The sequence below is a fragment of the Leuresthes tenuis genome, unplaced genomic scaffold (assembly GCF_036924035.1).
Source record: "Leuresthes tenuis unplaced genomic scaffold, fLeuTen1.0.hap1 SCAF_21, whole genome shotgun sequence".
Taxonomy (NCBI): domain Eukaryota; kingdom Metazoa; phylum Chordata; class Actinopteri; order Atheriniformes; family Atherinopsidae; genus Leuresthes; species Leuresthes tenuis.
The window spans coordinates 19,238,422-19,262,607 of NW_027325375.1; the positions used below are offsets into that span (position 1 = coordinate 19,238,422).

General features: G+C 42.5%; 1 protein-coding gene across 1 annotated transcript in view; it reads left to right on the plus strand.

The window, feature by feature from the left end:
- wwc1 (WW and C2 domain containing 1) overlaps positions 1 to 24,186 on the plus strand; it is a 73,946-nt gene that overhangs the window by 12,328 nt on the left and 37,432 nt on the right. The window contains exons 2-7 of the mRNA XM_072374529.1: positions 2,368 to 2,477; positions 3,638 to 3,841; positions 5,107 to 5,183; positions 6,876 to 6,955; positions 10,088 to 10,217; positions 13,778 to 13,924. Coding sequence (XP_072230630.1) covers positions 2,368 to 2,477; positions 3,638 to 3,841; positions 5,107 to 5,183; positions 6,876 to 6,955; positions 10,088 to 10,217; positions 13,778 to 13,924 — 748 coding nt within the window. The remainder of the gene's footprint in view (positions 1 to 2,367; positions 2,478 to 3,637; positions 3,842 to 5,106; positions 5,184 to 6,875; positions 6,956 to 10,087; positions 10,218 to 13,777; positions 13,925 to 24,186) is intronic.

The following is a 24,186-nucleotide window of genomic DNA, read 5'->3' on the forward strand; positions in this document are numbered from 1 at the left end:
GATGTTCCTTTGAACAGCAGGTTGTATGTCATATAAAAGTGATGCATATGAAAGACGCTCGTATATTAAGCCGTTGCGTTTAATTGCCGCCAGATTAACGTAACGAAAAGCGTGTTGTTACAATAACAGAATGCTTTATTTAAATGCATATGTGATTACAAACTTCTTCGTCTTTTTATATTCTCTGAAAGATTCCACTAACGAACATTAGCTCAGCGGCTGCATACGAAGTGAATCTCTACTCTATAAATCCTGTTTATTTTACTAAATATCTGCTTTAGTTTGTTTTGGGTTTTTTTCAACACGCAGGCTCATTATCGCATGCTGATTCAATAAAAAGTGAACTGGATGGAGCAGTTTATTCAACACATTGTTTCAATCCTTTTGTGTAATCAAAGTCTGTTTATTATGGGTCATTATATGATGCCGGTTTGTCGTCGTCATAACACCAGGTGGTTTGTTTTGGGCGGCTGCGTTTAAGTCGGCGTATGGCCGCTGTAAGGCTGAGGGTTGCCCCGGAAACCTCCAGGCGATGCGTCAACGCCGCTTGTGGAATTCCACGAGTCGGTTTCCTCCTATTGTGGCCCAATAGAGGGTTCCCCCCCCCTCTCTGCTCCACCCTTTCTGTCCTACTCTCCCCTCTCAGGGGGTGAATAGAGGACTGGAGTAACAACAGACCGTCCACCTCCACCCCCCCATACTCACCCCACCTCCCAACGCAGAGAGCAACTCCAGCTCCCAACTGTTACTCGTATGACTGATAGTTCTGTTAAGAAAACCATCAAAACCTCACATTTAAGGAGAAAATTTGTGGTATTTCCGTATGATTCTGCAACCCTGAACAGGACCAAGCTTCTGTAAAAGGTAGATGGATGGATGGACATTTCTATGGAGGATTCACCAAACTGTGACTGATCCTGCTGCTGTTCTCCGGAACTGGTCGCGAGGCAGTGTTTGGTCAGCAGTTTGGACCAAGAAAAATGTCCGCATGGGACAATAAAGTATATTCAGTTTGATTTGAAGTGATGCAGTCAGGTTGAGGTCAGATTTGCTGCTGTGTTTGGGATCATTGTCCTGTTGATGACCCAGTTTCAGCCAAGCTTTAGCTGTCAGACAGATGGCCTCACATTTGACTCCAGAATACTTTGGTATACAGAGGAGTTCATGGTGGACTCAATGACTGCAAGGTGTCCAGGTCCTGTGGCTGCAGAACAAGCCCACATCATCAGCCCTCCACCACCGTAGAACAGCCCTCTTGTTCAGATGTAACTTTCCAAACCTAAGCTGTGCTGCCATGTTCTTTTTAGAGAAAAGAGGCTTTCTCCTACAACCCTTCCAACGAGCCATACTTGTTCAGTCTTTTTCTAATTGAGCTGTCATTAACTTTAACATTTAACATGCTAACTGAGGCCTGTAGAGTCTGAGATGTAGCTCTTGGGTTTTTGACCTTGGGGTGAACTTGCTGGGACGTCCACTCCTGGGAAGATTGGCAGCTGTCCTGAATGTTTTCCACTCTTGAATAATCTTTCTCTCTGTAGAATGATGGACTGTAAATAGTTTGGAAATGGCCTTATAACCCTTCCCAGATTGACGGGCAGCAACAGTTGCTTCTCTAAGATTACTGCTGATGTCTTTCCTCTTTCATCCAGAAGTTTTTCACGCTCGACTTCTGCATTTTGTCTCATTTCTTTTTTTAGTAAATGAATGATGACACAGTGTTATATGTTCAGTCTTGTTCATCTGATTGAATGTATTTATCTAAGTTTAACACCTGGTAATGAGGACCAAATAATTCTATTTTAAAGTCCTGACATGTGAAACCTTAGAACTGAAAGACGGTGAGCTTTTTTTTTTCAGATTAATGTCACATCAGCTCACCAGCTCACCTGCTCTGTTCCTTTCACAGAGGCTGCAACTGTTACCTTCAACAGCCTTTTGTGAACCAAATCCATGAACCGATTTCCTCATGCAACATCAAAATGCCAAATGATTGGTGACAGAATAGTCGAGTGATCAAATTTTTCTCCTTTTTTTGTGACTTTGACAGCAGTCGAGTACAAGATGCTTTAACTTTAAACGTGTCTCTTTAAGAAACACCAGGAGAACAATAGTTGAGTTAGTTTATAGGTGGATTATTAATGACAGGGTTACATGCACTGCCTGTGAGGTTGTTCAGAGGGATCAAATGTTTGTGGTGTTCAGTAGAACAGAAACTTAAATAACTACAGTAAGTGGGTTGTGTCAGAAAATAGCTCCATCTGTGACACAGAGCTTTTTGTTTCTTGTCTTACTCTTCACATGTAAGTTGTTTCTTTTCCTCTCACCATGAGCATCTTCCCTGTATCTGACACGGTTCTCTTTCTGCAGGCAGACGAAGCCTCTGTCGTTCGCCGACTGCTTTGGAGATGAGCTGCCGGTCGGCTGGGAGGAGGCGTACGACCCGGTCGTCGGACCGTACTATGTCGACCACAACACCAGTGAGTTCTGCTGCTTTCTTATTGAGATGCACGATGCAGGCTTTGGTTCAAAGTACCTGTTGGTTCAAGCACAGTGCGTCTTTGTTGCGCTTAAACGCAAAGTTTCCGAACAGAAAGTGACCGTCTCTGTCAAAACCCTTGGAATTATGTCAGTTTTAACCAGAGAGGTTCAACCAACAAACCCTTCGCCAGGCGAAGGGTTCGTTTCTGTATGTTTGTACGTTGGCTCAGGACACACCGTCATGCTGACTGTGGAGAGTTACGTACGTACGTGTTTCTGTGCGTCCCCTGTCATCAAAACCTGTCTCTTAATGAGGTAAACACAGACATAATGAAGCTATTCCTCCAGCTCTATATATAGATTTAGATAGTTTAGATTTAGATATATATAGATTTAGATCTATTGAGGGAAATAGTTGAGCTACGTAGCTGTAAGTTAGCAGCTGATGCTAGCAAACAGCACTTTCTCATCAACAGTAATGGACCAAGATAATAGTAATGGAGATGTACACACTGCAGTAAATACATGTGTACCTTTAATTACTGAGTGAAATATTATGTTACTCTGTCTGTTTAAAAGTGCTGGAAAACCAAAGTTAATATTATCATTCCACGCTGTGACGGGCCGCCTGTGATGTTATGCATAATAATTTGGAACACGGTGTAAACCTGAGTGTGGAAACTCGACATAATCTCTGTATTCAGAAGCTCTGCCATTTTCATTTCCTTCCAGCATTTTGTAAGAACTGGATAATCCTTAAAAAACATGGAAATGGTTATCTTATCTTTGGATCTCTAGCATGATTCGTCTCTTCTTTGGGGGCTTTGTGACAACGAACCTTCTGCTTTTCCATGGTTGTAAGCTTAATTTTCCCCATTCCTCCTTAATATAGCTTGTGTTCCACCCTCTAATTATTGCAATGCATTGTACAGTTTTGATCTGTTTCTGTGTTTTGGACCTGAATTAGACTCACCCAACTCATCCTTTGTTATGGTTCTTACCAGATGGCGCAGAAGTTCCAAAAAAAGATTCTTATGATCCCGAAACTGTCCGAATGTACCCCCTTTATTAATATTTTGTGTTGAGAAGCACTTTGTGACACATGTTCTTTAAAAGTGCTGCATGAATAATTGACTTCACTGACTTGCTTTTCCTCCAGAGAGCACCCAGCTGGAGGACCCGCGGGCCCAGTGGCAGCGGGAGCAGGAGGCCATGCTGCGGGACTACCTGGCCGTGGCCAGCGACGCTCTCAGCGCTCAGAAGGAGATCTACCAGGTGAAGGAGCAGCGGCTGCGGCTGGCGCAGCACGAGTACCGGCAGCTCAATGACGTGTGGAGGGACAAGTCGACATCGCAGACGAGCTGTGAGTGCGGTGGGGGGAGGGAGCTGTTTGTTTGGATCATATCGACAAGGCTACAGTCGCACTACTCAGAGTCCATATTTTTGCTGAGATACAGTTATAGTTTAGATGCGACCACCATCGGACTCCAATGTGAACCGTCTACGGCCCTCGAGTGACCTGCGTGCACGGAAGAAGACGTTTATTGAAGTAAAATACGGGTCCCGTCGCCCTCCAGCGCGAAATTATGACGTCCGTCTCACTTCAATGACGTAAAAGTGGAATGAAATGCGACCAATCGATGAGTCAGCTTTTCTTCTTCCTCGTCCTTTTGGGCTAACGCCGCCCCAAACGAGCAGTTGATGTGACCGCATGACGTTGATGTGGCCTTCCCCGCCCAATTCGAACTATCCAGGTGTGAAAGTTTCCTGATAGACGTCCAGAAGTCTCTGGTGTGACGCGAGGCCTCCTCCACTTCTTCTTTTCTGCTTTGATTTTAAACCGCATTCGTTTAAACTCGTTTTAATGCCGCTGTTTAAACACTTTGACACTCAGTTTTATCTCTTATTTTAATTGGAATATATTTAAATTCTTTGTTTTATTTGTTATTCCTGTATTTATCTTTGTATTTTTTTTCATTTACATCTTACTGATCAACTTTCTTTAATTTGCTTTAACCATATATTTTACATTTCTTGCACTTTATTTGAGTAGTTTACAGATGTTTATGCTTCTCTGTCATTTCTCCCCATTTATTTCCCTCTGTTTTTACATTCCTTCTCCACGTCCTGCTTCATGATTCAAATGAGGGGGTGATCCTCCAGATTACGAGTAACAAATAAACAAAGAAAGAAATTCAATTCATTCCAATTAGAATAAGAAATTAAATTGAACTGAGTGGCAAAGTATATTATAAACGGCGACATTAAAACAAGTTTAACTGAATGCGGCTTGAAATTAAAGCAGAAAAATGTATTAATTTTTCACGTTCTCGATCGTCTCGTCAGCACCGATCCAATCCAGAGACTTCTGAATCCAACGATCTTCTCCAATCACTCATGTCGGATGAGTTTTGATGCTCAGATTTTGGAAACCGCTGGGAAGCTGCTGATGTTAGAGGCTTGATACAGTTTTCTTTCACAGTATTTACAGCTTTTCTTTGACCTACAGTGACTCGAGGGGATGGCTCCTTTGGTTGATTTTCTGTCAGATCTCACCAGTTTATCTCAAAAAGTTTTAATTTCAGCTCTTTAACACAGCTCTCTGATTTCTGTTTGTTTGTCCTGCAGTGAATTCCAGATCATCGTCCTCCAGTAAATACGACCCAGACATCCTTAAAGCTGACATAGCCACGGCCAAAAGTCGGGTAAGAACACCGGAGAAGATGCAGCCAGATCACGTGTGAACAATAGTTCCAACTCATTTCAACCAGACATGCGTACCACAGGTCAAATATCCAAGAAGAAGTCACTTTCTGGAAACAAACATCTCTTTCCTCCATTCAGTCTGACAGAAACCAAACGTTTGAACCTGTTTTGGAAAAAAGACTAATTTCTATCTCTACAACTCGAGTAGAACATTTGAACGTCAGTGAAGACGCAAATAAACTGCAACAAATGCGGCAAAATTCCAGTGATGATGACACAAAACTCAAGATTTTAAAGGTTGATCACATAGTTTCAGAAAGTCACCGCAGGACTTCGCCATAATTCCCCAAAATAAAGTAAAGAATGCTGAGTTTGTTGCGAGTTATCGCATCTGAGGAAGCCCAAATTACGATGACGGCGTTAATCAGAAAAGTAGCAGGACCATCAAAAACTGTTTAAGATCTTTGATACCTTTAGTAACAGCTGGGAGTTTATGGAGCTCTTTAAATGTACAAATGAGAAGAAGACAACACACACACACACACGTTATACACTCGATTTTCAGGATGGAGACTCAATATATAACAAAAACACTTCAGTTATCTCTCTCTCTCTATATATATATATATGTATATATATATATATATATATATATAGAGAGAGAGAGAGATAGTTACTCTATTGATCCCAGAGGGAAATAGTTTAGCAGTGGAGCTATATGTTAGCAGCAGATTCTAGTAAACAATGCTTTCTCTAATCAATGCTAATGGACCAAGCTGGAGATTTACACAGCGTAGCTCATAGTAATGCATGTGTACCGTTAATTACCTCGTTTAAACATTTTGTGTATATTAACCTCATTAAACAGTTGCACCTACATCTTTATCAGAAACATGCCGATAATGTAATGTTAACACACCGAGAGAGGTACACAGCGTTTAATGCAGCAACGAGAGTCAGGAGAGGACCCGTGTTACACCTTATCCACACAGCTGCAGGTTGTCTGAATTACAGAACATAACTGTTCAACTAGAAAGCTTCAGTTAACAAAGTAATGTGGTAACAATGATGTTGATCTTTCAGAAAGTAACAGCAATGACTCCTTAGAAGTTGGTGTAGATGCATGGATGGATGGATGATAGAAAGATGGATGATAGATGGGTGGATGGATGGATAGATTAATGAATGGATGATAAATAGATAGATGGAAAGATGGGTGATGGATGGATAGATAGATGTATGGATTCATAGAAAGATGGATGATAGATGGGTGGATGGATGGATAAATTAATGGATGGATGATAAATAGATGGGAAGATGGGTGGATGGATTCATAGGAAGATGGATGGATGATTGATAGATAGATAGATAGATAGATAGATAGATAGATAGATAGATAGATGGATGAAAAGTGGGTGGATTCATAGAAAGATGGATGGATGGATGTATGGATGGATGGATAGATTTGTTTGGGTTTCACTAAAATAAAAAAGGTTGAACCTGACTTTGAGAATCATCAGTTATGAACCGGATCAGAGGTTTTGGCTCTCAGAATAACTCTGTGGTTTCTAACTGGAGTTTCCTTTTGTATCGGATGATTTTTCTGGGTTTTTCACGTTTATTTTCCCGATCTGAGTCGGAGCGTGGCAGGAAATTGCATCCGTAACAGTTTCCCTGTCCTTCTGTCGCAGGTGAACAAGCTGAAGCGAGACCTGGCCTGCATGAAGCAGGAGCTGCAGTACAAAGAACAAGGCTTCAAGACTCTGAGAGAGTAAGTGTTTCAGCCATTTCTTTAAACTTAAGACTTTTATTTCTCTCTCTATGAGCTAATGAGCTTTTTAAAGACCCGGGGAGGGACACTGAGTTTGTCAGAGTTTGTCCAGATGTGGTTTCTAATAGTTGTTTGGGGCTGTCTGTCGTTCATTATTTAGCTAATTGATTATTCCATTGATTATTGCAGTAATATTCAATTATTTGAACTTATTTGATTTGTTTTTGACTGTCACACAAACTTACTTATTGGTTGGTTTCTCTGTCCCAGAAGGGAAAAACCTAAAAGCATCAGATGAGTAAAAAACTGAGCAGAGGCTTATGGAGTTTTTCTCCCACCAAAAAGAAACTTCTGCTCAGCTTCTAACCATTCTGACAGCAGAATCCTCCCGCCTCCGTCTCCTCCGTTTCTCACAAATTCTTTTTCTAAAGAGGAGATAAAGACGCGAGGACTTCCAGCTGTCGAAACTGCTCGGCTTTTCAAGGCCGACGCAGGTGAGCCGCTGCTTATCGCCTCGGCTTTATCACACATTCCATTCGACCATTAAACAGCAGCACAGCTGTCAGTACAGGAAACGCTCCGTCTGTCTGACCTACTTCTGCGCCGCAGAACCCGAAGCGAGCGAACTCTGAGAGAGGGCCGAGGCCTTTCTGTCGGACGCTGAACTGAGCAGGAATGTCCGCTCTGTTTGTCTTACCCCCTGCAGCACGGTGAGAGTGTCAGGAGGATTAAACAGCAGCTGAAGCTGAGCCGTCGGACGGCATTCCTCCGTGACTTTCCTCTCCCGTTGCAGCCGCCCGACGGCATTCAGAAATAGGCTTAGACTGGAATGCAGCCACACACTCCGGCGCTGATAAGATTTCACCAAATAACTGCAGCACAGGAGAGTCAAAGTTACGTTTCCTGGACTTTTTATTTGCTTTCGGCTGGTTTTGGCCCGCACGGTTTTTAATATTCAACACGCAGATATTTTGCGGATTGACAGTGGAGAAAAGCAGAGAAATATTCGATATTTCCCCTCCCAGAAACTGTGAAAGTAAAGCTAAATTTATGATTTAAGTGTCACAGTTTATAATGGTTTGCAAGCAGACATCGATGGGTTTTTAGACCTTTTTTCAGGCACAATATTAAAGTTTCTCACAGCTGAGACAGTGATGAAATATTTCTCCTTCACTCCTGGGAAGATTGACAGGAGTTTTTCACACTCTACTTCTGCATTTTGTCATTAACGGCGCAGTGGGACACGTCACGTGTCGACCTCATCAAACTGGAGAACTGATCGAGTGTCTCTTTGCTGACCGTCCAGGTTTGAGTGCAGAGCCCCTCGTTCTGTCCCTGCAAAGCAGCTGTTTGGATTCTAATCATGAAAATCAGCTTTCAGTCCATGTTTGAGAAGGACTTTGAGAGGATTACTTGTTCCCTGTCACAGACGAGTGCCTCCCTCCCTCACTTCCTCATTCTCTCTCACTTGTTTTCGACACAGTCCTCCCTCTCCTCGTCCTTCACTGAAGAATGTGGAGGAACCGGTTTTTTTGGGTTGCTTGCATGACTTGCTGGTGTTGGGTGTGACGTGGCTGCTGCCTCGGCGCTGTTGTCAGGTAGTCTGAGCAGGCGTCGGTCGGCCGGCTCGGTGTTTTTCCTGATGTGAGCACTGATGGCACCTCGTTAGTGAGAGAAACGTCTTTTGAATCAGCTTGTCCAGCGTGAGCGCTCACGCTGAAGCCGTTGGATGAACAGCAGATTAAAGCTTATAGTGTGAGCTTTGCACGACTAACAAAAGAAGGAGAACCTCTGCCTGGCTGCAGGGTTTGATATGTGTGCAGCATCACTCTTCTTCAAGTGTTTTGTTTTGCTTTAAAAAGAAACGCATCACAGAAAAAAAAGGGACTCTGTGGGAGTACTTAGGGAGGTCTCCATAACCAAAATAAGAGCTGTGTCCGCATTATTGGCACAAAGGCGAGCTTGTTGGACTCCACCGGGGCTGCAGTTTCTGCAGTGAAGTGGCCTGGGCCAGATATTGTTTGAATACAACAGATAATCCCAGCGTTCTGGTTTCATCAGGTTAGACTATCCGGCCAGAATGTGACAGCAAAACGATGGAGAAAAAGCAATAGAATAAACAGACGGAACATGAGGACAGTCATCCATGAGCAAATTTCTTGACGTTAGCAGTAACTTAAATATTCAGGGATAGAAGTTACAATTTGAGCTTTCTCTTAAAGATGGATGTGGCTTGGGATATTTTTAAGTTTTTACCAGTGATTTTCTTTTTATTCTCGGGCTGTGTGTCGGAATGAGGTTTGAGGTGGACTCTCTGAACCACCTTGTTACATTTCACCGGCATCCTGGAGGTAATTTTACTCTGCAAAGCCTGAGGAGGTTCTAACAGTGGAAGAGGAATGAAACTCTGACCATGACGAGGCAGCGTCAGACTTTCTTTTGAAGAATTTCCGGCTCGGAGAGCACAGAGAGCGGAAGACGATATCCCAGCTTTAAAAGCAGAGCAGCATATTTATCCTCAATATGACATTTGAAATGAAGGAATTCATTGATGAATTTCAACGGCTGTGTTTTATGTAGTTCCAGGTTTTCCCTCCAGATGCCTTTGAGGCCAAAAATGCTTCACTGACTTCCCTTAAAACCGCACTTTTTAGTCTTACTGCCATTGCACCGTAAAACCATTCAGTCTGAAGCGGTGATATTTGACATTTCTGCCGTTTTTCCATTGTAGGTCGCTGCTTGTTACAGACTTACAGGGGTCCCAAGAGGGATTTGTTAGTGTGTGTGTGTGTGTGTGTCTCTGAGGCGTTTGAGTAAAAACGGGAGCTTTCCGTGTCAGACTCCCCGTCGAAAGCTTGTGTCTCCTTCAGATTCACAGATCTGGGCGGTGACTGAAAGGAGGTCACGGAAAAACAAACAGGTGTCGTATATGAAGATTTAAAGGGCCGGGACCTAAAACTGTACCTTCAAGGGACACCATAATTGATTTAGCTTTCAGCTGATCGATCCTCCTTTGTAGTTTTTTTTTTTCTGTCCGAGTTAACTGTATGAGGACGAAGACGCCTGTCATGTTTTGAATCGTTGTCCAAACTGACCTCCACCTCCCGTTTTTCTCCCCTGCTCACCTTCCAGGATCGACCAGAAGGTGTCGAACAGCCCGTACGGCTACAAGCTGCAGGAGGCGCAGGCCATCCTCAGCGAGGTCCGCTCCATCCGAGACGCCATCAGCTCCGGGGAGAAGGAGAAGCAGGAGCTCATGCAGGTAATGAATGAATCCCATTTTAAGAAGAACATGTGCTACTTCTCCTTTCATATCTTATAGTAGAAACACAACATGAGCTATACAAGCCAATAAGCCAGCCAGATGGTAGAAATATAACAGAACTGTGTCCTTTGAGCTGTGTGTGTAAATTCAAAAAGTATGGAGCACAGTTTGAACCCTCTTAGACCAGCTTTCTGTCATTTCTTTAAGTAATCTTCAGGAATAGTTCTCCAGGCTTCTTGAAGGACATCCCAAAGCTCTTCTTTGGATGTCAGCTGCCTTTTGTTCCGTTCTCTGTCAAGATGATCCCACACTGGTTCAATAATGTTGAGGTCCGGGCTCTGGGGAGGATTCATCCCTCCATAAGACCTGTTGCCACTGATTTTCAGTCCACTTCTTGTGTCATTTGGCATAGATCAGCCTTTTCTCCCTGTTTCTCTTCCTTAAGAATGGCTTCTTGACAGCCACCCTTCCATGGAGACCATTTCTGATGAGATTTGGGCCAACAGTAGATGGATCAGCTGAAGGTCCAGCTGCATCTCTCAGGTCCTGTGTCAGGTCTTTGCTGGATTTTTACCTCTTTCTTAAGGATATCACTTTCAGACACGGTTCATCTGCTGCAGATAGTTTTTTTTAGACCTGAATCTTCTCCTTTTGTCCTCCACTTGTCCAGTTTCCTCAAAAGATCCCGGGTCACTGTTCCACAATCACTCCGAACCGTTTGGTTCGGACGAGGCTCTGTGGAGTTTTAGTTGGCGAATCTGCTTCGCTGCAGAATGAAAGAAGCTTCTTAATGTCAAAGACATCTCTGTTGTCTTCGAGTGAGCTACTTGGTCCAGTTTCTGCTTGTCGGGGGCTGATCTTTGTTTAAAAGCTGCTGGAGGCTGTCTGTTTCATTTCTGATCTCAAAGCATCCGCTCCTTGAAAAACAAAAGAGGGAAGAAAGGGAAGAGAAACAATCCAGTCGCTGACACCTGACCCGCAGAGCCACGTGAAACGTGTCAGAAAGTTTTGTCTTCTAATCAAAGCAGAAAGTGTTGTTCAGCTGTAGTGAAAGGACAGAGTCGCGGTTGTTCTTTTTATCTGTTTGGATAAAAACGTCTCAGCAAGAACGACTCGTCTTTGGGTCGATTTTGATGGTAAATGAGCAGATATAAGCAGAGTCTACGGGAGAGCGTTCCTGGGAGCATATATTAGGAGGTCTGAAGTCACTGGCAAGTGTAAAACTCCCCAGAAAGAGTTATTTTTGAAGGATAAACGATCATTTTCCTTCTTTTGTTGTAACTGTGGACCTGTTCAGTCATTTCAAATGTTTGGATTTATTTATGGTGCAAAAACAAATGTGTACATCTGTTATATTGTTTTCTGAATAGCTGAATAAACTACTGCAGACTAAACAGTCATAAAATATCCCTTTATGAGGTAGTTTGTAAGAAGGAGAGCTGTGCTGCTTCGCTCCAACTGCTGCCTCAATGATGTTGACCCAGATAAAATATTAAAGGTGATCAGACGGAGCAGTAGACCAGATATTATTAGTTTATTATTCTAATGTCTAAACGACCCAAAAGTACTTAATTCATGATGATTATTTAGCTTAAAAAGCTGAAACGGGACAGATGTCACAGCTGCTTGGACTGTAAACTTCTGCAATCAGCTGTTAATTATTGACAAACCTAATTTAAGTCAACCTTGTATTTAATCTCATCGTCTGGCTGCGAAGCGAACTAAGAACTAAATAAAAAGATAGTTTTGTTAGACATCAATGTGATGAAAATCTGCAGATTGTTTTCTTAAAACGGGAGTCAATCAAACTGTTTAATCCTCTTATTTCATCTGTTGTTCGTTTACACGGGTAAGACTGCACGGGTTTTCTTTTTGTTGATGAATTTAAAGACAAAGAATCAGAGATAAAGCATCAAATTTGCACATTTCCATGGCAGAAGCCAGCAAACGTTTCTTGTTGTTGCTGAAGAAGCATCTTAGATAAATGTTGGTTTATCAGAGTAGCTGCAGAACGATGCTCTGCTCTGCTCAGGGCTTCAGAGACACCAGACGCCATCAAACATTAAACCAAAGATGGCACAGAAATGAATATTTTCTAAAGGTCTGGAGGCTGCGGGGCTTCGTTTTAACTGAACGCTTCGAAGCCTGAAGCTTTTGCTGAAGACGAAATGTTTAAATTCATACTTCAGTCTGGTTCTGTCTCTTTCATCGTCTCCCTTCAAAGCTCCACAGCTCTCCAGACGTCTGTTTTGCACAAACGACAGTCTGATTTATAGTTTATATGTGCCACCCCTCCTGTATTCATCCACCAGCCTTCCCTGCATGCGACAGCGCCGCAGTGTTCACTCATACATATTTCCAGCACGGCTGCAGAGTCTATTAAAGTTGCATGATGGGAGTTGGAGTCTGCTCTCAGGTGTACATGGCGTTTGTTTATGGCGATTGCTTTGAAATCCCTCAGTGTTATAGATCCAACAGGCACCCCCGTAGGAACACGTAGTCTTAGAATATCAGGTCAGATCTGGGTGCGTGTTTGTTCATCTCATATTGGTTAGAAGGTAGAGGAAGAAAAGTGTGTTTAATAATACATAATCTGCTCACTGCCTCCCCCTTTGCCATCTGCAGCTGACAGCTCAGTGCGTCTGCTGTCGCCTGTGTTCATCTCCTGCATCTTTGTGTGGCTGCAGGTGTGTTTGTTGTTCATCTGCAGGGTTTTCAGAACAGATTAGCAGTCAAAATTAGAGAAATTAACATTAGGATTAACAGCAAGACTGGCAGTTACAGGTAGAAAATGTTGCTTCAGTCCAAAAACATGAATATTTAAGGGTGCCAATGCGCAGCTGGACAGAAGACGTGCAAAAAAAGGACATGGAAACAAGCGCCCCCCCTTTGGCTACCAGCAGCCACGTGTTGCTCGAAACGCAGCAACATCACTTACGATAGAGGCGCTTTGTTGTTTTCTGCTCCATCTGAAAAGCAGAGATAAGGTGCGTTCCTGAGCGGGCTTCAATACGAGCCGCGTGTGATTTTCATCACGGCCTTGATGATGAAACACGGCGCTCTGTGGAGCTGTGGGTGCGACTCAGGGAACACAGAGGAAGTGGCCTTTACATTTTACTGCTTTATTGCTTCACACGAGCCCTTCGACCCGAACAGCTTCAAGTCAAAGACAAGCGTGTAAAAAGGAGTAGTTTGTTCATAAAGCAGCTACAGAAGGAATCCTTGGACTCCAATGATGGTTCTTTGTCTCCTTTTGATATGGGGGATGACTGGGTTTTAAATCCCAGAGCTGCAGATCCTGCAGTTCAGGACTTCTGTTTGCAGAATTAACTTTTGATTTTGAAGAAAACTAAGAAAACATGATTGTTCTCTTTCAGCCTCTAGACTCTAGTGTTACAAAAAATCCCCACACATTTTCAGTGATTACGATGAGGTAAAATGACGTTTTATGGGATTATCATTCAGGGTTGTTCAGCAGAACTCTTCATAGTTTAAAAACGGTTGTCATGTTGGGGCTTGAGTAATCTGCAGCATCCCTGTGTTGCTTTTTTTCTCAGAAACTGGCGGTTTTAAAGGATGGATTCCAGCTGGATTCGGGCTCCCAGCAAGAGCTGTGGAGCAGCAACCCGTCACTCGCCAACTCTGAGATGTCCATCCCACGACTCTACTCCGACGCCGGCTCCCAGACTGACATCCCCGCTGAGGTGAGTCTCATGCAAGCGCTCAATTTCACTTTCTTTCCCTGAAGAGAAGAAGAAATTAAGCCTTTTTCCAGCAAATCTATTAAATGTGCCATTAAGAATTATGGATTCACACTTTTTCCTTCTTTGTCTTAAAGCTTTTTGCACCTGTAAAAGATTCACAGTGTTACATAAATCCAGTTATTAAAGTTATTCTCTCCCACTTAACAAGCTGCTTCTGAACGGCCTGAAAAGCCTCGTTTGTAGTTTCCTGGACTTGATGACATCACACTGTAAGACATTTGCATAAAGCCTGCTGATTGGCTGCTGTGGCAGTCCCCAAACAAAGAAATTCAGACCCTTAAAGAGACAGGAGCTAAAAGGTTCCCCAACTATAAACAGCAGATGCAGATGAACACAAGATCTTTTTGTTTTTTTTTTTAAATGTAAGCTTATTCTAGCAGATCCACAAAATATATTTACATACCTCTAAACGAGCTTATGATACCGTGAGAGATTGTCAGTTGCACCGGGGGAAATTGTCCAAATTTCACTTAATCAGTCCAATAAGATTTTTATGATTCAGTTGCTGCAAATAATTTGCTATCTTGAGCGTCTTTGTTTGGAATAGCGGCTGGCTGAGGAACTAAATCCTCTTCCATGTCAGCAGGTGGCACAATACAGACCTTATTCATTAAAGACAGCAGAGTTAATAGATGCAGACTCTAAAACGGGACATCAATGTACGCGGTTTAAGAGCCCAGAACGAGTAGTGGGGAAATAAAACAAAAATATAGCTGCAAGCAGCGATGGCGGGGTCTAGCAGAACAGCATGTAAGCCTGCGGCTGCTCAGGAAGGCATCATGAGTTCATAGACCAAGTTTGGTGTTTGAGATGAACTCGTCTTCATCCAGGGATTCCAACGGTACCTCATTTGTCCAATTTGAACCAACGGCTCCAAAGCTATGAGCAAAATGCAGTTTTTCTACTTATAGCGCCCCCACTGGGTGGACGTTCACCAGACTTCTTGGGCCTCTTAAAGACTTGGTCATGAGTCTGTGTTATAAGTTTGATGTCAAAAGATTAAATGGTTGCTGAGATATGGCCTCACGTCCTGTTTGGCGCGTCATTGCTGAGTTTGATTGGCTGCTACGGGCAAACGAAAGCGAATTTAAAAATTTCACATAATAGCTCTTGTGAGGCTTGGTCGGAAGATTCTATGTATCAAGTCCCGTGGAAATCAGACAATCTGGGTGACCTGTAATGCGTTTTGGAGGTTTTTGACATAATTAAAAATGGCGGACAATCCGAGATGGCGCGAATGACGTCATAGGATTCGTTGACCTCGGCTATATCCACGGATTACAACAATACCTCATTTGTGAAATTTGGACAAACGGGTCAAAAGTTATGAGGAAAAATGCATTTTTGCTAAATATAGCGCCACCTATAGGTCAAAGTTCTCCAAAATTCTTGGGCCTCTTCAAGATCGAGTTATGAATATGTGGTATGAGTTTGATGTCAAAAGATTAACCGGTTGCTGAGATATGGTCTCACGTGCTTTTTGGCGTAGTCGCCGTCAACTTTGATTGGATGTACTGGGTGAACAAAGTTGAATTTGAAGTAAAAAACGAGCAACTTTTGTGCGGATTGGTCCTAAGATAATCTCTGCCAATGTTCATGAGAATTGGTCAAAATTTGTGACCTGTGAAAATTTTTTAAGGTTTTCAACAAAATCCAAGATGGCGGAAAATCTAGTTAGACGGAAAATGACGTCATAGGGTGCGTTGGAATCGTCATGATCCAAGGATTCCAACGATGCCTTGTTTTTGAAATTTGGATCAACGAGTCAAAAGTTATTTAGCTGAATGGGCTTCAAACTTTGACATGTTGGTGGCGCTAGAGAGTTTAGAATTTGGGCACGAAATTTGTTGAATTTGCTAATGGGAATGTGCTAAATAGATGTGCCAAATTTCACAACTTTTTACCATTGCGTTAATGGGGCTGCCATAGACTTCAATTGCAGCGGAAAGTAGAAGAATAATAAATATAGCTGCAAGCAGCGATGGCGGGGTCTAGCAGAATAGCAGGTAAGCCTGCGGCTGCTCAGGAAGGCGTCATGAGTCCATAGACCAAGTTTGGTGTTTGAAATGAACTCGTCTTCATCCAGGGATTCCAACGGTACCTCATTTGTCCAATTTGAACAGACGGCTCCAAAGCTATGAGCAAAATGCAGTTTGTCTACTTATAGCGCCTCCACTGGGTGGAAGTGCAACAGACTTCTTGGGCCTCTCAAAGACTTGGTCATGAGTCTGTGTTAGAAGTTTGATGTCAAAAGATTAAATGGTTGCTGAGATATGGCCTCACGTCCTGTTTGGCGCGTCATTGCTGAGTTCGATTGGCTGCTACGGGCAAACGGAAGCGAATTTAAAAATTTCACATAATAGCTCTTGTGAGGCTTGGTCTGAAGATTTTATGTGTCAAGTCCTGTGGAAATCAGACAATCTGGGTGACCTGTAATGTGTTTTGGAGGTTTTTAACATAATTCAAAATGGCGGACAATCCGAGATGGCGCGAATGACGTCATAGGACTCGTTGACCTCGGCTATATCCACGGATTACAACAGTACCTCATTTGTGAAATTTGGACAAACGGGTCAAAAGTTATGAGGAAAAATGCATTTTTGCTAAATATAGCGCCACCTATATGTCAAAGTTCTCCAAAATTCTTGGGCCTCTTCATGATCGAGTTATGAATATGTGTTATGAGTTTGATGTCAAAAGATTAACCGGTTACTGAGATATGGTCTCACGTGCTTTTTGGCGTAGTCGCCGTCAACTTTGATTGGATGTACTGGGTGAACAAAGTCGAATTTGAAGTAAAAAACGAGCAACTTTTGTGCGGATTGGTCCAAAGATAATCTGTGCCAATTTTCATGAGAATTGGTCAAAATTTGTGACCTGTGAAAATTTTTTAAGGTTTTCAACAAAATCCAAGATGGCGGAAAATCTAGTTCGACGGAAAATGACGTCATAGGGTGCGTTGGAATCGTCATGATCCAAGGATTCCAACGATACCTTGTTTTTGAAATTTGGATCAACGAGTCAAAAGTTATTTAGCTGAATGGGCTTCAAACTTTGACATGTTGGTGGCGCTAGAGAGTTTTGAATTTGGGCACGAAATTTGTTGAATTTGCTAATGGGACTGTCCTAATTAGATGTGCCAAATTTCACAACTTTTTACCATTGCGTTAATGGGGCTGCCATAGACTTCAATTGCAGCGGAAAGTAGAAGAATAATAATAATAATAAGAAAAGCTAGTAAAACAATAGGGTTCTGCAGCTTCGCTGCTAGACCCCTAAATATAGCTGCAAGCAGCGATGGCGGGGTCTAGCAGAATAGCAGGTAAGCCTGCGGCTGCTCAGGAAGGCATCATGAGTCCATAGACCAAGTTTGGTGTTTGAAATGAACTCGTCTTCATCCAGGGATTCCAACGGTACCTCATTTGTCCAATTTGAACAGACGGCTCCAAAGCTATGAGCAAAATGCAGTTTGTCTACTTATAGCGCCTCCACTGGGTGGAAGTGCAACAGACTTCTTGGGCCTCTTAAAGACTTTGTCATGAGTCTGTGTTAGAAGTTTGATGTCAAAAGATCAAATGGTTGCTGAGATATGGCCTCACGTCCTGTTTGGCGCGTCATTGCTGAGTTTGATTAGCTGCTACGGGCAAACGGAAGTGAATATAAAAATTTCACATGATAGCTCTTGTGAGGCTTGGTCTGACCATTCTATGTGTCAAGTCCCGTGGAAATCAGACAATCTGGGTGACCTGTAATGTGTTTTGAAGGTTTTTGACATAATTCAAAATGGCGGACAATCCAAGATGGTGCGAATGACGTCATAGGATTCGTTGACCTCGGCTATATCCACGGATTACAATGGCACGTCATTTATGAAATTTGGACAAACGGGTCCAAAGATATGAGCAAAAATGCATTTTTTCTAAATATAGCGCCACCTATAGGTCAAAGGTCTCCAAAATTCTTGGGCCTCTTCAAGATCGAGTTATGAATATTTGTTATGAGTTTGATGTCAAAAGATTAAACTGTTGCTGAGATATGTCCTCACGTCCTTTTTGGCGTAGTCGCCATCAACTTTGATTGGATGTACTGGTTGAACAAAGTCAAATTTGAAGTAAAAAACGAGCAACTTTTGTGCGGATTGGTCTAAAGATACTCTGTGCCAATTTTCATGAGAATTGGTCAAAATTTGTGACCTGTGAAAATTTTTTAAGGTTTTCAACAAAATCCAAGATGGCGGAAAATCTAGTTAGACGGAAAATGACGTCATAGGGTGCGTTGGAATCGTCATGATCCAAGGATTCCAACGATGCCTTGCTTTTTAAATTTGGATCAACGACTCAAAAGTTATTTAGCTGAATGGGCTTCAAACTTTGACATGTTGGTGGCGCTAGAGAGTTTAGAATTTGGGCACGAAATTTGTTGAATTTGCTAATGGGAATGTGCTAAATAGATGTGCCAAATTTCACAACTTTTTACCATTGCGTTAATGGGGCTGCCATAGACTTCAATTGCAGCGGAAAGTAGAAGAATAATAAATATAGCTGCAAGCAGCGATGGCGGGGTCTAGCAGAACAGCAGGTAAGCCTGCGGCTGCTCAGGAAGGCATCATGAGTCCATAGACCAAGTTTTGTGTTTGAGGTGAACTCGTCTTCATCCAGGGATTCCAACGGTACCTCATTTGTCCAATTTGAACAGACGGCTCCAAAGCTATGAGCAAAATGCAGATTTTCTACTTATAGCGCCCCCACTGGGTGGACGTTCACCAGACTTCTTGGGCCTCTTAAAGACTTGGTCATGAGTCTGTGTTAGAAGTTTGATGTCAAAAGATCAAATGGTTGCTGAGATATGGCCTCACGTCCTGTTTGGCGCGTCATCGCTGAGTTTGATTGGCTGTTATGGGCAAAGGTAAACGAAATAAAAAATTCCACATGATAGCTCTTGTGAGGCTTGGTCTGAACATTCTATGTGTCAAGTCCCGTGGAAATCAAACAATCTGGGTGACCTGTAATGCGTTTTGGAGGTTTTTGATACAATTCAAGATGGCGGAAAATCAAAGATGGCGCGAATGACGTCATGGGGTGTGTTGACCTCGGCTATATCCACGGATTACAACGGTACCTCATTTGTGAAATTTGGGCAAACGGGTCAAACGTTATGAGCAAAAATGCATTTTTGCTAAATATAGCGCCCCCTATAGGTCAAAGGTTTCTGAAATTCTTGGGCCTCTTTGAGATCAAGTTATGAATATGTGTTATGAGTTTGATGTCAAAAGATTAAACTGTTGCCTAGATATGGCCTCACGTCCTTTTTGGCGTAGTCGCCGCCAACTTTGAGTGGTTGTAGTTAGTGAACAAAGTCAAAATTGAAGAAAAAAACGAGCAACTTTTGTGCGGATTGATCCAAAGATACTCTGTGCTAATTTTCATGAGAATTGGTCAAAATTTGTGACCTGTGAAAATTTTTTAAGGTTTTCAACAAAATCCAAGATGGCGGAAAATCTAGTCAGACGGAAAATGACGTCATAGGGTGCGTTGGACTCGTCATGATCCAAGGATTCCAACGATGCCTTGTTTTTTAAATTTGGACCAACGAGTCAAAAGTTATTTAGCTGAATGGGCTTCAAACTTTGACATGTTGGTGGCGCTAGAGAGTTTAGAATTTGGGCACGAAATTTGTTGAATTTGCGAATGGGAATGTGCTAAATAGATGTGCCAAATTTCACAACTTTTTACCATTGCGTTAATGGGGCTGCCATAGACTTCAATTGCAGCGGAAAGTAGATCAATAATAAATATAGCTGCAAGCAGCGATGGCGGGGTCTAGCAGAATAGCAGGTAAGCCTGCGGCTGCTCAGGAAGGCATTATGAGTACATAGACCAAGTTTGGTGTTTGAGATGAACTCGTCTTCATCCAGGGATTCCAACGGTACCTCATTTGTCCAATTTGAACCAACGGCTCCAAAGTTATGAGCAAAATGCATGTTTGCTACTTATAGCGCCCCCTCTGGGTGGACGTTCACCAGACTTCTTGGGCCTCTTACAGACTTGATCATGAGTCTGTGTTAGAAGTTTGATGTCAAAAGAGCATATGGTTGCTGAGATATGGCCTCACGTCCTGTTTGGCGCATCATCGCTGAATTTGATTGGCTGCTACGGGCAAACGGAAACGAAATAAAAAAATCAACATGATAGCTCTTGTGAGGCTTGGTCTGAACATTCTATATGTCAAGTCCCTTGGAAATCAGACAATCTGGGTGACCTGTAATGCGTTTTGAAGGTTTTTGATATAATTCAAAATGGCGGACAATCCAAGATGGCGCGCATGACGTCATGAGATTGTTTGACCTCGGCTATATCCAGGGACTCCAACGGTACCTGATTTGTGATATTTGGACAAACAGGTGTAAAGTTATGAGCAAAAATGCATTTTTGCTAAATATAGCGCCACCTATAGGTCAAAGATCACTATAATTCTTGGGCCTATTAAGGATCGAGTTATGAGTCAGTGTCTTAAGTTTGATGTCAAAAGACCAACCGGTTGCTGAGATATGGCCTCACGTCCTTTTTGGCGTTGTTGCCGTTAACTTTGATTGGTTGTAATGGGTGAACAAAGTCGAAATTGAAAAATCCGCTTCGTATCCTTTGTGCGGATTCGTCCAAAGATACTCTGTGCCAATTTTCATGAGAATTGGTCAAAATTTGTGACCTGTGAAACTTTTTGAAGGTTTTCAACAAAATCCAAGATGGCGGAAAATCTAGTTAGACGGAAAATGACGTCATAGGGTGCGTTGCACTCGTCATGATCCAAGGATTCCAGCGATATGTTGTTTTTGAAATTTGGATCAACGAGTCAAAAGTTATTTAGCTGAATGGGCTTCAAACTTTGACATGTTGGTGGCGCTAGAGAGTTTTGAATTTGGGCACGAAATTTGTTGAATTTGCTAATGGGATGTTCCTGAAGATATGGGCCAAATTTCACAACTTTTTACCATTGCGTTAATGGGGCTGCCATAGACTTCAATTGCAGCGGAAAGTAGAAGAATAATAATAAGAAAAACAGCTAAAACAATAGGGTTCTGCAGCTTCGCTGCTAGACCCCTAATAAATATAGCTGCAAGCAGCGATACGGGGTCTAGCAGAATAGCAGGTAAGCCTGCGGCTGCTCAGGAAGGCATCATGAGTCCATAGACCAAGTTTGGTGTTTGAAATGAACTCGTCTTCATCCAGGGATTCCAACGGTACCTCATTTGTCCAATTTGAAACAACGGCTCCAAAGCTATGAGCAAAATGCAGTTTTTCTACTTATAGCGCCCCCACTGGGTGGACGTTCACCAGACTTCTTGGGCCTCTTAAAGACTTGGTCATGAGTCTGTGTTATAAGTTTGATGTCAAAAGATTAAATGGTTGCTGAGATATGGCCTCACGTCCTGTTTGGCGCGTCATCGCTGAGTTTGATTGGCTGCTACGGGCAAACGGTAGCGAATTAAAAAATACCACTTGAAAGCTCATGTGAGGCTCAGTCTGAAGATTCTATATGTCAAGTCCCGTAGAAATCAGACAATCTGGGTGACCTGTAATGCGTTTTGAAGGATTTTGATGGAATTCACAATGGCGGACAATCCAAGATGGCGCGCATGACGTCATGAGATTGATTGACCTCGGCTATATCCAGGGACTCCAATGGTACCTCATTTGTGATATTTGGACAAACAGGTGTAAAGTTATGAGCAAAAATGCATATTTGCTAAATATAGCGCCACCTATAGGTCAAAGATCACTAAAATTCTTAGGCCTGTTAAGGATCGAGTTATGAGTCAGTGTCATAAGTTTAATGTCAAAAGACCAACCGGTTGCTGAGATATGGCCTCACGTCCTTTTTGGCGTTGTCGCCGTTAACTTTGATTGGTTGTATTGGGTGAACAAAGTCGAAATTGAAAAATCCGCTTCGTATCCTTTGTGCAGATTCGTCCAAAGATACTGTGTGCCAATTTTCATGAGAATTGGTCAAAATTTGTGACCTGTGAAACTTTTTGAAGGTTTTCAACAAAATCCAAGATGGCGGAAAATCTAGTTAGACGGAAAATGACGTCATAGGGTGCGTTGGACTCGTCATGATCCAAGGATTCCAACGATACCTTGTTTTTGAAATTTGGATCAACGAGTCAAAAGTTATTTAGCTGAATGGGCTTCAAACTTTGACGTGTTGGTGGCGCTAGAGAGTTTTGAATTTGGGCACGAAATTTGTTGAATTTGCTAATGGGACTGTCCTAATTAGATGTGCCAAATTTCACAACTTTTTACCATTGCGTTAATGGGGCTGCCATAGACTTCAATTGCAGCGGAAAGTAGAAGAATAATAAGAAAAGCTACTAAAACAATAGGGTTCTGCAGCTTCGCTGCTAGACCCCTAATAATAATAATAAGAAAAGCTACTAAAACAATAGGGTTCTGCAGCTTCGCTGCTAGACCCCTAAATATAGCTGCAAGCAGCGATGGCGGGGTCTAGCAGAACAGCAGGTAAGCCTGCGGCTGCTCAGGAAGGCGTCATGAGTCCATAGACCAAGTTTGGTGTTTGAAATGAACTCGTCTTCATCCAGGGATTCCAACGGTACCTCATTTGTCCAATTTGAACCAACGGCTCCAAAGCTATGAGCAAAAGGCAGTTTTTCTACTTATAGCGCCCCCTCTGGGTGGAAGTGCACCAGACTTCTTGGGCTTCTTACAGACTTGGTCATGACTCTGTGTTATAAGTTTGATGTCAAAAGATTAAATGGTTGCTGAGATATGGCCTCACGTCCTATTTGGCGTGTCAGCGCTGAGTTTGATTGACTGCTACGGGCAAACGGAATCGAATTTAAACATTCCAGGTGATAGCTCTTGTGAGGCTTAGTCTGAAGATTCTATGTGTCAAGTCCCATGGAATTCAGACAATCTGGGTGACCTGTAATGCATTTTGAAGGTTTTTGACATAATTCAAAATGGCGGACAATCCACGATGGTGCGAATGACGTCATAGGGTTGGTTGACTTCGGATATATCCACGAATTACAACAGTACTTCATTTGTGAAATTTGGAAAAACGGGTCCAAAGTTATGAGCAAAAATGCATTTTTGCTAAATATAGCGCCCCCTATAGGTCAAAGATCACTTTAATTCTTGGCACTGTTTGAGATCGAGTTATGAATATGTGTTATAAGTTTGATGTCAAAAGATTAAACTGTTGCTGAGATATGGCCTCACGTCCTTTTTGGCGTAGTCGCCGCCAACTTTGATTGGTTGTAGTTAGTGAAGAAAGTCGAAATTGAAGAAAAAAACGAGCAACTTTTGTGCGGATTGATCCAAAGATACTCTGTGCTAATTTTCATGAGAATTGGTCAAAATTTGTGACCTGTGAAAATTTTTTAAGGTTTTCAACAAAATCCAAGATGGCGGAAAATCTAGTCAGACGGAAAATGACGTCATAGGGTGCGTTGGACTCGTCATGATCCAAGGATTCCAACGATGCCTTGTTTTTTAAATTTGGATGAACGACTCAAAAGTTATTTAGCTGAATGGGCTTCAAACTTTGACATGTTGGTGGCGCTAGAGAGTTTTGAATTTGGGCACGAAATTTGTTGAATTTGCTAATGGGAATGTGCTAAATAGATGTGCCAAATTTCACAACTTTTTACCATTGCGTTAATGGGGCTGCCATAGACTTCAATTGCAGCGGAAAGTAGAAGAATAATAAGAAAAGCTACTAAAACAATAGGGTTCTGCAGCTTCGCTGCTAGACCCCTAAATATAGCTGCGAGCAGCGATGGCGGGGTCTAGCAGAACAGCAGGTAAGCCTGCGGCTGCTCAGGAAGGCATCATGAGTCCACACACCAAGTTTGGTGTTTGAGATGAACTCGTCTTCATCCAGGGATTCCAACGGTACCTCATTTGTCTAATTTGAACAAACGGCTCCAAAGCTATGAGCAAAATGCAGTTTTTCTACTTATAGCGCCCCCTCTTGGTGGAAGTTCCCCAGACTTCTTGGGCCTCTTACAGACTTGGTCATGAGTCTGTGTTAGAAGTTTGATGTCAAAAGATCAAATGGTTGCTGAGATATGGCCTCACGTCCTGTTTGGCGCGTCATTGCTGAATTTGATTAGCTGCTACGGGCAAATGGAAGTGAATATAAAAATTTCACATGATAGCTCTTGTGGGGCTTGGTCTGAA